Source organism: Rousettus aegyptiacus, unplaced genomic scaffold (genome assembly GCF_014176215.1).
Source record: "Rousettus aegyptiacus isolate mRouAeg1 unplaced genomic scaffold, mRouAeg1.p scaffold_m13_p_15, whole genome shotgun sequence".
In the NCBI taxonomy this organism is placed as follows: Eukaryota; Metazoa; Chordata; class Mammalia; order Chiroptera; family Pteropodidae; genus Rousettus; species Rousettus aegyptiacus.
Genome location: NW_023416290.1, coordinates 10,786,377 through 10,802,764, shown reverse-complemented (window position 1 = coordinate 10,802,764; position 16,388 = coordinate 10,786,377). Strand labels below are relative to the sequence as shown.

General features: G+C 38.0%; 1 protein-coding gene across 6 annotated transcripts in view; it reads right to left on the bottom strand.

The window, feature by feature from the left end:
• Positions 1–12,872: 12,872 nt before the first annotated feature.
• The window catches only part of MYBL1 (MYB proto-oncogene like 1), a 31,790-nt gene continuing 28,274 nt past the window's right edge, over positions 12,873–16,388 (bottom strand). For 5 of the 6 annotated variants that reach the window (XM_036232810.1, XM_036232811.1, XM_016152914.2 and 2 more), the window contains one exon: positions 12,873–15,489. In XM_036232810.1, coding sequence (XP_036088703.1) covers positions 15,361–15,489 — 129 coding nt within the window. In that variant the 3' untranslated portion in view covers positions 12,873–15,360. The remainder of the gene's footprint in view (positions 15,490–16,388) is intronic. The other variant, XR_001597884.2, reaches the window with a different exon arrangement.

Below are 16,388 nucleotides of genomic sequence, written 5' to 3'. Positions count from 1 at the left end.
ATTTCGGTCAAAGCATTTGGAATAATCTGCAAACTGAAAATGCAAAACTTGTTCATGTTTTTCACATGATTTAGTATCAGATTCTCGCTTTGGACCCTTCCCCCGCAGCCCTGCGTGCCACTCATAGTGTGAACCGAGCTGTATCTTTTACAACTATTTGCTCTGATTTCCTTGTTCTGTCACAATTTTATTGGTTATACAAACCAAACAAAAACAAATTAATTGTTAACAGCTTTTTTGAAGTATAATTTACATGCCATAAAATGTTCTTGTTTTAAGTGTTCTACTCAGCCCAAATTTTTAGTAAATTCACCAAGTCGCATAATCACTACAACAAAAATTGGATTGATTTTATTTATATAATGAAAAACCATGCATCTCTTGAGCTTTCTCTTAACATGAATTATTTAATGCACACAACTCCATCTCCAAACATACACTCCCCAACTCTCTCTCCTAACTTTTTCTGTAAAATTTATATCTGACTCAGGAAATGACTTCATCTCAACTCTTATGACAATAAATTGGAATTATAAAATAATGATCACATTCTCAAGCATGATAGTACTTTAGTGTTTTTTTCCTGGGCACACTCCGTCTAATATTTTCATGAAAGGCGGGGAAATACAATCATAAATAAGAAAATAAAATTATAAATAAGATAGCTCTCTCCTTACAGAGACATGATAGCTCACAGCTGATGATTTAATTACATGGGCCAGAGAGGTTCCGCCTCCAGGGATCCTCTCGTCATTCACCCAGGCAACACACCTCCTCAGCCAGTTACTCATGCTTTGTGGTTAGTATTTAGTAGATGTCCTGCCTTGTCATTCAAAGCCATTTTCTCTAGATTATAAAAGAAAATCCATGCAGCTGCTGGGAATGCATTGGGGTTTGTTTCCCCATGGGGCCCTTTGTTCTTTACGACAGATCAACAGTGTATATGGGGATTCCAGGTTGAAAAGTGCTGATCAATTTCTCTTTTTATCACAGAACCTGAAAAGACAGCATCGTGGCTATACTGAAATTTACCACTTGTATGTTCTTACACATTTAATATTATAAAGTTAACTTCTCTGCCAACTAAGATGAGTGGAGTTTCTGATATCAATGTGCCAAGAAAACAGCAACAACGCCTAAATCCTAACTTCTCATTAAGGTTGGTGTCCTTGTTCACTGGCCACAGAACACATTCAAGAACATCAACAATAGAGAAGCTTCCGGTCAAGATGGCTGAGTAGGTAAACACTGTGCCTGCCTCCTCTCGCAACCACATCAAAATTACAGCTAAACTACAGAACAATCATCATTGAGAGTCACCTGAAGTCTAGCTAAACAGAAGTCCTACAGCTAAGGACACAAAGAAGAAGCCACCTCGAGACTGGTAGGAAAGGTAGAGATGGGAAATGGGGTGGTCCCACACTTGTGTGTGGTTGTTGAGAATTGGGAGAATATCTCAGTTGTGGAGGTTCTTCCGGAGGAGCGAAAGGTCCTGGTCCCACACTGGGTTCCCAGCCTGGGGTTCCAATGCTGGGAAGAGAGTTCCCCACAACTTCTGATTGAAAACCAGTGGAGATTGTGGCTGAGTGAGACAGAGGGCTGTGGGAGTCATAGATGTTTCTCTTAAGGGGCTGGCACACAGACTTACCACTGATGGGCTTACTTGCTGAGCTCCAGCGCTGGGGCGGCTGCTCAAAAGGTGCCAGGGACATATGGGGAGGAACTGAGTTGTCTGGCTTCAGGGTGAGGGCTGGAGGTGCAGCTTCCTCGCAGACAGAAGTGCTGGCAGAGGGCATTGTCTCTTTGCTGAGTCCTACCCGGCCTGGCGTGCAGACCCAGGCAGCCACCATATCTGAGTTTCCAACAGCTTAGTTAACACAGGTCGCTCCACCCAAGTGCTTCCCTGAGGCCCTGCCCCTCCCAACATACAGGCCAGCCCAGGCGGTGTCCAGTGAATTTTCCATTCAAATGGCTTATCTTGGCTCACACTGCAGAGTTTCCTAAAATCTCTCAGAGTTCACAAAACCTAAACAAGCAGCTTTGGTATGTCCCATACCTCTTGCTGAGCAGCTCCAAGCCCCATACTAGCAGTGGCCAGTCTCAATTTGTGGCTTGGCCTCTCGAAGCACTTCCAAGCCCAGCGTGGGTGGCAGCCCTCTCTTGATTGCTTGGCAGCTTATGCCAGGTGGCCTTGGGCAGGGCACAGGCTGCAGCTGAACTTGGCCTGCAGCAGGGCCCCACCCAGATGGCCTCAGCCCACATGCCCAGGGGCTGGCTTCTGTCTGAGCCAAAGCATCACCTGGGGTCACATCCAAGGACGACACACCAAAAGATAGGCAGGGCAGGCACCAGAACCTGGCTAAAGTGAATCCTGTTCTGTAGGGTCACCCCTGCACAACAGCTCCTCCACTAGTCATGGCCAGTCATCACAGCCAATCAGCCCGAGGGGTAATCTCTCTCAATAAAGAGCAAACAGTAATCAAGGCTCAACTACAACAGGAGGGTACACACGACCCACATAAGAGACATATCCGGAGCACCCAGCTCAGGTGACCAGGGAAGACTGTGCCACTGGGTCCCACAGCACACCTACTATATAAGGCCACTCTTCTAAGATCTGGAGACATAACAGCCCTACCTAATACATAGAAACAAACACAAGTAGGCAGCCAAAATGGGAAGACAAAGAAACATGCCCCAAATAAAAGAAGGAGGAGGAGGAGGAGGAGGAGGAGGAGGAGGAGGAGGAAGAGGAGGAGGAGGAGGAGGAGGAGAGGAGAGAGAGGGAGAGAAAAAATATATATATATAAATAATAAAATGGCAATAACTATGTATCTAGCAACAATTACTTTAAATGTAAATGGATTAAATGCTCTAATCAAAAGATATTCCTTAATGGATAAGGAAATAAGACCCTTACATATGCTGCCCATATGACTCACTTCAGACTGAAAGACACACACAGACTGAAAGTAAAGAGGTAGAACAAGATATTTCATTAAAATGGAAACAAACAGACAAATGATAAGCAAGGGTAGCAATACTTATACTAGACAAAATAGACTTTAAAACAAAGGCTATAACGGGAGACAAAGAAGGACCCAGTCATCCCATTTCTGGGCATTTATCTGAAGAAATACAAAACATTACTTGGAAAGGACATGCGAATCCATATGTTCACTGAGCATTATCTACAGTAACCAAGATATGAAGGTATTCTGGGTGTCCATCAATGGATGCATGGATAAAGAAGAGGTGGTGTTATATATATACAATGACATTAAAAAAAAATGAAACCTTGCCATCTACAACAATCTGGATGGACCTAGAGGGTATTGTGCTGAGTGGAGTAAGTGAGACAGAGAAAGATAAATGTCATATGTGGGATCTGGAGAACAGGATAAACAAATAAACAACAGAAACACGCTCATAGATACAGAGAGCATTTTGTTGGTTATCAGATTGGGGGGTGGGTGGAGGAATGGGTGAAGGGGGAGGGGATTAAGAGATACAAATTGGTAGTTACAGAATCGTCATGGGGCTGTAGAGTATAGAGCATGGGGAATAGAATCAGTAGGATTGTAATAACTATGTATAGTGTTAGATTGGTACTGGATTTATCAGGGCGATCATTTTGTAAGTTATATAAATGTCTAATCACTGAGTTGCAAACCTGAAACTAATATAATAATGTATGCAAACTATAACTGAAAAAAATAAAAATATAAAATATTTTAAAAGGCAGAGGCAAGTGAGGATAAGAACGATGAGTCTACAAACCAAGGAACACCAAGTGTTGCTAGGAGCTACCAAATGCTGAGAGAGAAGCATGGACTAGACTCTCCCTCAGAGCCTCTAGAGGGAACCAGACCTGTTTACACCTGATTTTGGGCTTCCGTCCTACAAAACTGAGAGAGAATACATTTTTATTGTTTTTAAGACACCAAGTTTGTTATGTGTTACAGCAGACCCAGAAAACGGATACACAAGCACAGAGCAGAAGAATCATCCAGCTAAGTCCAGCCCCAAACTGACAACCCACAGAATCATGACCTAAATAAATATTTGTTGTTTTAAGCTAAAAACAAACAAACAAACAAACAAAAAATCGACAATACAAAGTGCTTGGAAAAGAGTAAAAATACTTCTAGAACCTTCTAGCAAAAAGCTATAGAGATTGAATTTCTTATCCAAGAATTTCAGGAGTGGTTCCCAAACTTTTAGATTTCATGGACCTCTATGATCTCAAAAATGTTGGGGATTTGGAGAAGTGATAGGTTTGGAGTCTGGCATATTTTGTCAAATAAAGATACCCTCCTTGTTTAAAAAGAGATTATTATTTAAACACCCCTGTCCCCAAATAGGAAGAACATGTTCTCAGAATAAATTATTATTCTGCAAGTTAATTAAATTTTCTTGTACTTGAAAACTTATTATGCCCACTTGCTTTTCTTTAATAAGGAATATCCTCACACAAAATGGAATTGTCTTTCATATTGACAACAGAATTAGAAAAAAAAATTGTTTCTTCGTTACGCAGATCAAAAGATTGATCAAAACAATCCCAGACTGAATGCAATAAAATCTGCAATGGTCTCACAAATTCCAGAGGTTCTTTGTCCCTATCCTGTCCCTCACCCCTTATTTGTATTATGGCCTAAAGAAATCATTTCCCATGCCGTTTTTTTCTCCATCAGCAAGCCTGAGAAAACATTCACCTGTATAACCACATCATAAAAAGTTATAGTGAGAGAAACCGATCGAAGGACTCAAAACCATACCGATCACTAAATCTAAAGTGCTCAGCAATGGCAATAAGTTTAGATGTTATCACGCCTATTCCCCAAATTCATTTATGACTCCCTGGTGACATCGTACACACTCTTCTTTGGAAAATGAACAGTAAATCAACTATAAAAGTATAAATTACATTTACCACTTTAAGTCAGTTAAATGAGGTTTACCTGCTAGTGCTCTGCCCTCCCTCGGTCCTTGGGTCCTGGGAGAGGACAGAGACAAATCCACTGCTGTCCCCAAGAGGGGGACAAGGCATGGACACAAAGTGCAGGCCTCAAAGAGAAAGGGTATGGGCCTCGGCTAGGGGCGCAGTGTTTGGGATGACAAAGAGGCAAGTATTTGTTCCTATCTCTTCCACAATCCCAGCCTTCTTTTGAGTCCTGAAATGTTCTTTTCCTTTAACGTTTCATTTTGAAATGATTTCACTGTAAAAGAAAAGTAGCGAGAAAGGTACAAGGAATTTTCACACAGCCCTTCGAACCGAGTTCACCATTCACTGACATTGTAGCCACACTTGTTTAATTATTCTGTTTCCCTCTATGTGTACGTGCACACACACACACACGTGTACACACATGCACACGCACACAATTTTCCTTGAACTATCTGAGAGTTGCAGACATCATGCTCCTTTATCTTTAAATACTTCTGTGACTGTTTGCTAGAACAAAGATATTCACTTATACAACCATAGGACGATGATCAAAATCATAAAGTTTAATATTGCTACAAAACTATGAATTTTATTCAAGTGTTGCTAACTACTATGGACTGAATATGTCTTCCCTAAATTCATATGTTAAAGCCCTAAGCCCCACTGTGACTGTATTTGGAGATGGGACCTCCAAGAAAGTAATTAAGGTTAAATGGTCATAAAGATGGAGCCCTAATTCAATGAGCGGAGTCCTCATAAGAAGAAACACCAGAGTGCTTGCTCTCATGTTCTTTCTCTCTCTGTCTCTGTCTGTCTGTCTGTCTGTCTGTCTGTCTCTCTCTTTTTCTCTCTCTCTCTCCATGTGAGGAAGCAGCCTTTGCCTTCTAGAAACCAGGAAGAGGGCCCTCACCAGAAACTGAATTTGTAGACACCTCTTTCTAGTATTTTGTTATAGTAACTCAAGCTAATTAATACACTAATGGTCCCAATAATGTCCTTTATAGAAACTTTTTTCTGGCCCAGCATCTAATCCTCTCAGAACTCCTAAAGCACTTTGTCTTTCCCCCTTCCTTTGGTACACGAGAGGGACTGCCAAGTGTTTTTGGTAAACTTTCAGCATGTATATGTCCATCTCTCTAGGAAAGCTTAAAGCAAAATGAATCTTCACTTGTGTCCTATATATCCGTGATTGTTGACATGGTCCATACAGGGTCTTGAACACAGACAGTACTGATAAATATTTATTGATTGATTGGACAGGAATAAGCTTTAATTACTCACTGCATTATGGCTTGAAGTCAGCAGTCACTAAGTGAACCATATCAGTAGCCTGTCTTATCTTGTTGCCTGAAAAAATTTTCCCATTGTTCACTGGGAATAATACATGCTCATCTTATTAACATGTATGCTCTATTTTTAGAAAATAATTCTTTGATCCTGCTCAGAGACATAAAGTCCCAAGTTCCTTCAGGATAAGCTTCAACCTCTTACCAGAATTTTAAAGACTATTCAGAATCTGACCCTAATGTGCATTTTCACTGGATTATTTGAACCAAAGTAGGGCACTTGTCATTTCCCATGAATGTCCTCAATTTTCCATTCTCCAGCATTTACCCATTCTTGCCCTTTCTGCCTGAAATGCAATTCTTTCATCATCATTGATCAAAATTACCCTCTAGCCTTGGAGCTCAACATGGTATAGAGCAAAATTCACTTGTCTTTCTACATATGCATGTATAAATTTATTCCACAACTATTTATTGATCACCCGCTATATTGCAAACACTGTACTACACGACTAAACTGTACCAGTGGATGAGACAGATGTAGTTTCCTGCCCTCATCATCATCATCTTTGCCTTTGCTAGCTGGGCAGTCTCTTCTGAGAATTTGAGTAGGGTCTTTATTTAGAATAACTCGTTTTCTGATGTAGTAATACAGTAATCGGGCATTTGGTCAACAAGAATGACTCATCTTTGCAGATAACTCCAAAACTGATAAGTACAGAACATTCATTATCTCATTTTATTGTAATGCAGAAATTAGTAACAAAGATAAGCCTGTTGCCATCTAATGAAAGAGGAGACTGAAGTTAAGAGAGGTTAACTTAATCGACCCAGACTGGAATCAGATCTAGGATGAGGATACTGGCTTTCTGAGCCCTTATCCAATTGCACCACCTCCAGAAACCAGATATGAAGGGGAATAAGCAATATCACTCCCACTTTATCAATGAGAAAACTCACGTGAGCACGGGAGAAGTCAGATGTGCTGCAAAGCAAATTCGACCTAGTGGAATTTAGAAATAAAGTTCAGTGCTCCTTCTCCCACCGAGATAACATAAATCAGACACCGACGCTTTTAGAAAAATTCAACTATTTTCTGGAATTTATTTGAATTCATAAGTTCGATTGCTTGTAATTTAGCCTTGTTTTAAAAACACTTCAGTCTTGAACAACTAACGTAATTCGTGAAACCAGCAAAAAATTCAAATGCAAGTAATTCCTCTGTATTTCCAGTTTTGTTTTATACTATTAAGGTAACCTAACATTTCGGAAAAAATAAGAAAAAATATCTCGCATACTCCACAAATTCTATCATACCACACTGCTAGCTTGAAAGTGTTTCCTTTCAGTCTTTTATCAGTTGCAAAAGTTTTACACTTATAGTTCTCATACCCAGCATTTTTATTCACCTGATGTTCTAGTTATACTTTGCTGTGTTTCTACATAGTCTGAATACAGAACGGGTTTTAGAATCAGAAGACCCAAGTTCAAAACGCAGCTCTACCACTTGCCACCTGTCCGCAAAGGCAAATGTAGGTCTTACGAGGCCCTAAGCGTTTACAGTTTGGGGGGCCCCTCTTTAAGAATACAAAATTGAAAACAGAATTGAATACTTCTTTGGAATGAAAAAGAAAATCAGAACACATTTGTAGAGATTTGGAGATATCTATCTTTTCTTCTGAGATGTCTTTAGGCAATTTACCAGAAATGCTTGTACAGAAATGCTCTGATTGCAATCTGGTTTCCCCAGCCCACCACACCAGGTGGCTCTCACAGTCACAGGGGCCCTGAAGTTTAAGCTTCATTTGCTTTATAAGAAATATATCTCAGCCAATATAATCTTGGGCAGGTCCCATAATGCCTCTGGTTCTCAGTTTGCTCATCTATAAAATAGAATCTTAATGGCCACCAGAGGAGGTTGCTGTGAGGACCAGATAAAATAATGCAGAAGCCAGTGTTGAAACCCATTGGGCACCACAGGCTGGTTATTATCCCCTAACGCTAGTGAGGGGTTGGGGGGTGGAGGTTGCACCTAGAACACCCTGCACTTCTCTGACTCCTTGCAGAAACCAGTTCCCTTTCAATTAGATTGTCATTGTTCAACAATCTGTGCCTTTCTCTTCTTATGTCACTTTTAATAGATTTTTAGACTAGTAGATTTTGTTAGTTTTTATAAAACATTCTCTAGTAATGTATAGCTAAAATAGGAATTAGGTAAAGCAACAATTTACTTGGGTCTTTCCTGGAATTATTTTTTCTGAAACAATGCATCATAAATTTTTTTTTTTTTTTTTTTTTTTTTTTTTTTTTTTTTTTTATGCACTGAAGCAATTAGAAAAGGTTAGAGGACTCCAGAGATTCAACGGCTCTGGCCTGTGAGCAGACGGGCCATTCATAACTTTGTAGTATCTAATTCAGAGCAGACTCAGATGAATTTCCTGCCCAAGCTGGCCTGCTTGTGAGACAAAAGCCTGGAGATGTGTCTGTTTCACGCCCCATTGGAGGTGCACGCTGCTCAGGGCTGGCCTCTCTGGTGGCCTATATTCATCAGAGGGACTCAGCGCCCTCAGTAATTTGGCTTTTACAAATTACTACAGGGAATTCCAGTTTAGGCAACACATAAACACTTTTCTTCTTTCCCCTGGGACTCCAACACAGTCCTTTGTAACTTATAAGTAACCCACAAAGGTTTTGATTAACTATTTCTTGTCACTGCTTGCTCACCAAGAAAGATACCCTTTTCTACAGTTATGAGAAGTTTGAAGGAAACCCCTTAAAGTTATCCCAAAGTCATTTATTCCACAGTTTACAACACAGATACCTCCTCCAAGGACCATTTTTATGTGGCTACATTTTACTCGATAAACTACCGGCTCTGACAAACAGACTAATTAGGTGCCCGTAAAATAACATGTGATTTCGGGAAAGGCACTTATACCATAACAGGCAAGAGATGTCAAGTGTCTTATTCCATTTTAAACAATTAACTTCCGTTATAATACTGCTTTTGTGAAAGGAATGCTTCAGCAGTTACGACTACACTAGCCTCAGCTCAGTTACCTTATCTTGCGCAATAATGGAAGAAGGAAATGGAGAGAGAGAACTGCCAGGTGGGTGGGAGAACCCGCAAAGGAGACTCGGCACCATCTCCCAGGCGCATCTGGGGCTGAGGGTCAAGAAAATGGGCCATCTACAGCCTCCGAGTGCCAGAGAGGAAACAAGACTCCAATTAACTTTGAAGAGTGGGCGGTGAGGCACAGGTATGACTTACCAAGAATTCTCTCATGAAATCTATAGTTTTCTCTTTCATATTAAAAAATATATATATATGTTTAATATACTTGGAGATAATTGAATACTTGTGAACCAATTTTCTTAAGTACCAAAATAAGTGTCTAGTAATGGTGCATTTTGTAAGAGAGAGAATTAACCTTAAACATTAAATTAAGTTTATAAAAGTGGCAAAAAAATATCTGCTTTGACTTATCAACTTTTGATTCTATGCTAAACTTCATGATTTCACCTCTTTTAAGGTATTTGGTCCTCCTACTTAAAACCCACTTCAAAAGCATGAGAAATTTGTACTAATCCCTATTATTGGCTTCCATAGTCTTCAAACATCAAACTGAACTGATTTCTTCCTTCCTTCCTTCCTTCCTTCCTTCCTTCCTTCCTTCCTTCCTTCCTTCCTTCCTTTCTCTCTCTCTCTCTCTCTCTCTCTCTCTCTCTCTCTCTCTCTCTCTCTCTCTTTCTCTCTTCTATTTTTGGTCATATCAGCGTAGGTTAATGAATAGTGATTTCTAATGAGGGGGACCAATCCTATGTCTAAGAAGAATATGCACATGCATGGATGTATATTAATTAGATAAATGGATGAATGAATGGTAGAGAAACCTTCTTCCATCCTACAAATATATATATATGAATGAGAGTAAATTAATTTAATAGAAAAAAAGAGCATTTAAGATAAAGTCCATCTTATTATAAAAGGCTATAGAGATAGCTTATTTTCATTGACTACAATTTTGGAGTATTATAAAATTAATATATATACTCTATTATTCAAAATTGGTCCATGGATTAAATATCTGCCACAAATGCAATAATTCACACTATTATAATAGCCTAATGTGGGAGGCTGAAAATGGACACACAAAGATGTTGACATGTGAATCCCCAGAACCTATAAACATTACCTTACATGGTAAAAAGGACTTGGCAGATGTGATCAAGTTAAGGATCTTGACATGGGGAGATTAGTCTGGATTATCTGGGTGAGCCCGATGTAATCACAAAGGTGACAGAGGGAGATTTGACTAGAAAGAGAAATGGCATGAGGAAGACTCTACCAACCATTCCTGGCTTTGCAGATGCAAGAAGGGGCCATGCGCCAAGGACGCAGGCAGCCCCTATGAACTAGAAAAGCCTGGGTGGTGCAAAACCCATGGGTGGTGCTAGCCCAACCAATTCTCCATGGTATATGGGGGAAAATCCACACTACCTGGGCAGTGACCGACCATTCCCTTATTCTCAAAGAGCACCTACAAATAAAGTAAAAACTAGGCTACTCGACCCATCTCGCTTGTGGCCAAAGGAGAAGAGGTGTCATTTCTGTTCCATACTTACTCATCTCTCCTTCTAGAATATATGCTTCCTTAGGAGAAAGGTCTTGTTTACCATAGTATCTCCAAGACCTAGCACCAGGTACTGTAAACACTCTGTAAACAGTTAAGTATTGGTTGCTAGTTGAACAAATAAATGCTAACTGTATTGGAGCTTAGGAAATTATGTCAGAATCTGGTCCAATCTTTTGAGCTATGGTTGGCAAAATTACAGTAGTGAAAATCAGAGTGAAGTCAATCTCCCTCCCTCTTTTCCTGTGCTGGCCAGGAAAATCCACTCAAACCTAGCACATTCTGTACTTGGAACTTAAATAAACACAGCGGGTCTGAGACCTTCAGAAATAAGAACAGTATACTACGCTGCTTTTAATACTGAGTTTGCTCAAACTCAACAGCTTTTAATGCACTCATGCTACGATACTAACGAGTTTTCAAAAACACTCTTCCCAAGACGTCAGCCATGAGTAATTTTTTTCCTAGTGCATTATATCTTGGTTTCCTACCAATAGATTTTACATCTTCTTGACCAGATCCTTTTTTTTTTTTTTAAGGAAGGAAATGAGAAAAAGTGTAATGTCCCAATAGAATTTCACTTGGCTCATTTTACCCTCTATTACTTAAAATAAATTTTCACTTCTCACCAAGTGAAATACCTCTTCAAAAAGTACCATTTGTTTTACATTACGATTAGAGCTCTGATTGGCTGGCAAGCTTATCACTTTATAACTGGATAAATCAAGCAGAAATTGCATGGTTATAAAATGAGCTAAAAGATTTTAACAAAATAGTTTGCTGACTACAAAGCAAAACTGGTTTCATGAAGATAATAAACCAAACCTATTTATAATCCATTACATAAAATAAGTATGGGTAATAGTTTTTAAGTCATGACTAATTAAAAATTTCAATTTAACACTTACTGAGATTTTTCTGAACACCATGCTAGACATAGGAGCTATAAATAGTAATCCCTACTCTGCAAAACATGAAGTCTAGTGGAAAAGTTTTTGGAAGCAATAGGATAATCAGGAAATGATTCACAGACCTGTGCCTTGAAGGTTGAGCAAGATTTTAATAGGCTAGGGAGACAAAAACGCAGTCCTGCAGAGAGAACACTGCAGACAGACATGGAGATGGGAGTGCACACGTGTATGCTCTTGGAAGATCCAAGTCACCAAGTCCAGATTAGAAAGTGAAGAATTATTATGAATTATTTAGGCAACAGACAACTATGGAAGGTCTTTGAATAGTTTACATAGGAAAGATGTTTTCTGTTTCTTTGCGCTTAATATAAGGAGAATATGACTTGTCCTCTCAGCGGTTATATATTTCACACTGTAATTTAGTAGATCGGCATTCTAGTTTCATGTGTCATTCTCACACACTTGATAAAAGCAGTCTACTGAGGTAAGCTCATTTCTGGTAAGTTAATCCATTTTACCTTGAACCTAGAAGGCTCAAAGTAAAATCTAGATGGTGATGAATTCACCAAGCAATGTAATATTGCATAGACTCTGACTGGATGACCAGTTGGCCTTGCCCAGATGACACTCTGATGTCACTAAAGTTTCTTGATATTTCTATAGAAAGGAGATAGGAGTGATTAGTGCAGTAATCCAAGTAAGAGAGGAAGGAATGGATATAGAGCAGTGATTTATGCAGGCTGAGAATTTACAACAGATGTGAGGAGTGAAGGAGGGACGGGGAGACTTTTCAGCGAATGATGAAGGGACGGCAATACCACTAAAAGAACAAATGAAGGGAAGGCCATGTTGAGAAAAATAGGACATGTTGCATTTAAGACTTGACAGAAGAGTCGTATGGAAATCTCTAAAGGCAGTTGAAAATATGGCTCTGAATGAGGCTCAAGAGTAAACAGTAACATGTGTTAACAGATAAAATCACCTGTGAAGGGAGTCTTAAAGGAGAAAAAAAGGGCTAAGAACAGAATGTTGGGTTAAGCCAACCAATACCTGAAAACACAAAGCCAAAGTGAAATGAGCAATGCCAAGTCAGCTTGTACACAGATGCTTTATTTTGGATGTTAATAGTCAACATTGTATGCAAGATCCTCTTACAACGAAAAGTTGTCCCATATATCAAAAAACTCAATTTAGTCAGGGTAATTGCTGTATTAACGTGAAAACCTTACAATGAAATGCAGTATTATACATGTGTACTCAGTTTCCATGCAAGTATGGCTGCTACATATATGTCTGGCATTTTTATAACACACTGAAATTCAAATGAACACAACAGTATAACAGTGACTTAAGATGCCTGACATGCTTAAGATTAAAACACTTCTTGCAAAAAGCAACAAAGCAGTTAACTGAAGGATTCAACCAATACCAATCCAAATATGTACTATGTCCAATAATCCCAGGCTTATCTGTAATATATTACCTTTGGGATAATTTAATGCTCAAGAAAAATTATGCTTTATATAGCCTTCCAAGGTATTATACTCTGGTGATTGGAGACTACTTACATCCAAACCAGTTAAGGACTATATAAATTAAAAAAAAAAAAAAAAGAAAAAAAAAAGAACCATTATGTGCTATTAGTTCAAAGTAACTGAAATTTAAATGATCCAGTATGATTTTGCTACAATCATTGGCTTTACAAAGTGAAATTTCTGTGAGAAGTTCACTAATTAGGAAGCAATCAACATACTTAACATGCTAAGGAGATTTAATTGGTTCATCTATTTGTTATCAACAAGGCATAATCTTAATAACACACATTTTCTTCACTTCTCACTACATATAATATGCAAAACGAGCTAGTGAATTTATATAGCTTACAACCCTTTTAGATCTACTGTTCAAGAGCTAGGCATTAAAATACTTAGTATTGCCATTTCTATTAACGTCGGAAAATCTTAAGCTGTTTTTGTTTTTAAGGTAAATATTTTGGTATTTGCAGGAATTTGCCTGGTAATGGTTGATGCCATTAAGTTAACCTGAGAACACGCCATCATTTGCTTTTTATCTTTTCCCACGGTGGTCGCTCTTTCCTTCTCTCATAGCAGCAAGCCGATTCTGCTGTTTTCTATAGCAGCATACTTCAGGAGTGGAGAGGGAGAGAGTGTGTCAGTTATAAATAATTAAAACTACAGTGTACAATTCTATTTAATCCTGTCAGTGTTTAAGTTGACAGCACACCATTATATGTCTCAAAAAAATTACGTAAAATCTCTACACAAAAGCAAATACATTCTTTCAAGAAGAAATAAAATAAGTGCAAACACCTAAAACAGGCAACTGAAGCAACTGTTGTAACCTGTAGAGGAACACAAAACATTTATAAAAGGACAAAATATTTTTATAAATAAAAGATAATGTTCTCTACTTTTGAAACACTGAGTAAATATAATAAATTTCTAAGTGCAGACTGTTTTTAGGGACCCAAGTACCATATTATTTTTTAAACAAAATGCAAAAATTTCAAACACATATACAAATCACCAGATTAATTTATATGACCCCTCCCCATATAATTTAAAAAGAAAATATTAAATTATTATTTAGTACATTTTTAGAACTACTTTATAACCAACATGATTTAAAGGGCATAGTGCAATATTTAGGTAGATGTGACATACAGTATAGTTATTGTATTCTTTGCAGCTATAACTTACTACTTAAAAGTCAAAATTGGTCTTTAATATGTTAGCTGTAATAACAGGAAACAACATTAGCTTCTAGACACTCTATATAGGTACAAATATCTACATTTAAGCTTTAAAAATGAAAATAAATTATAAAAACAGACTTCTTTCCAATTTACAGTTTTTCTGCTCCTACATACTGTACAATACATTCAACAAACACTCAGTTCTTCTGAGATTTATGAAGAAAATACTGACTCTTTATTAATAAGAAAAAAACCCTTTTTCCATGTTTTTTTGTTTTTAGTACTATGCTCAAATAAATACATTTAACACTGTAGTTAATTTTACTGTTTTTGAAAAAATACCAAAGATTAGTAGTGCAACTTTCTATCCTTCCTTCGACTTCCTTTACCTTGTGTTTCTTTGTAAATGGTAGTCTAAGTAAATCAGCACACAGGCAAAAGCACTTCATGAAACCATGTGTGCGTCTCATACACAGACTAACTTCAGAAATTACATGTACTCAAAAACCTAGCGACATAAAACTGCAGCACTGAGAAGAGCAGCAACATACACCTTCTGAGGAAAATAAGTGAGAATTACTTTTAGAATACCCATGAACATTCTAATATAATTTTCCCATCTTGTTCTTTAAAAACAATTTTAAAAAATCTCTTCTCTTAAAAAATAAATTATGTAATTGCCTCCCTCTTACTTAAGTGGCTTAGCTTTGTGCCTGCCCAGTATAAAAAAAAAAGAGATGCAAACCGTTTTAGAGCTGTATTAAAACTTTTAAAACAATTAATTGATAAAAATTTCATTGCAGCCTAATTTAGCATAGAATATAATACGGGAGTGGGGCGTTTCATCGATTTTAATAACGACTACAGTATGAGAGCCCTTGAAGTGCTGCTGGCGGCTGTGTAAGTACTCAGGTATCTTCTTGCTTGTTCAGTCATGATGAGTTGGTCTTCCGTCTTCCCATAAACTACTGTCTCCCATTCACAATTTGACTAGGAAAGAAATATTAATAGTAATGTTAAAATTACTAAAATAATTATCCCTACTACTTGACAATTACACTTTTAAAAGACAATTATCTTGATTGGATATTTGATATGTAATTATTCTAAAAATGTTTTGATAATGGCACTAATTCTTTTTGAATAATGACAAAATACATACTGAAATATTTAAGATGAATTTTTTTTGGTCGATTTTTCAGCTATCTATATTGTTTACAGGCCTGTGGAGGCCGTTTAAAATCAAACGGCCTAAATCAAATCAGTCTTAATACAGAAAGAAATGTCAGTCTTTATTCCTTCAAAAAATTTTACACATTAAAGAGAGGATGTAATGTCAAGAAATGAGCCGAGAATGCTTTGTCTTACAAATTAGGAAATATAGTCATAGCGAAAAGTCAAGTTTACATTTGTCTCATTTGTTTTCTGCCATTATATAAGTTACTACATTATAGGTATGAGCCTGCTATGTAATAGATTTCCCTGCGAAGTTCTGGAAATCAAATCATTTAAAATAGATTAAGAGACTGTGCTACATGGCTCTCTGAAGAGCAGTGGCTCAGGACAGAGCTGAGGCAGCCATGTCTGACTGCCGAAGGTGTTTTCAAGGAAGGCTTAAATGTTAGGAATGCCAGTCCTGCAATCATTGGGGTGTAAAGAAAACTTTTTCCTCAATGAACTCCAAATTCTCTAGGTTGAATTCTTCAGATAATGTAGCAAAATTATTCCAGCCTTCATTTGCAGCTACAGAATGTCTGCATAACACCAGAAAAAAGATTCTGTTTTACAACTTTTGAGGCCAGAAAGTTTACTGGAAATCATTATACCAACAAAATCGAGCTGAAACTGCTTCCAACCACTTACCCTTTCAAGATAGCAGTTAGAACTAT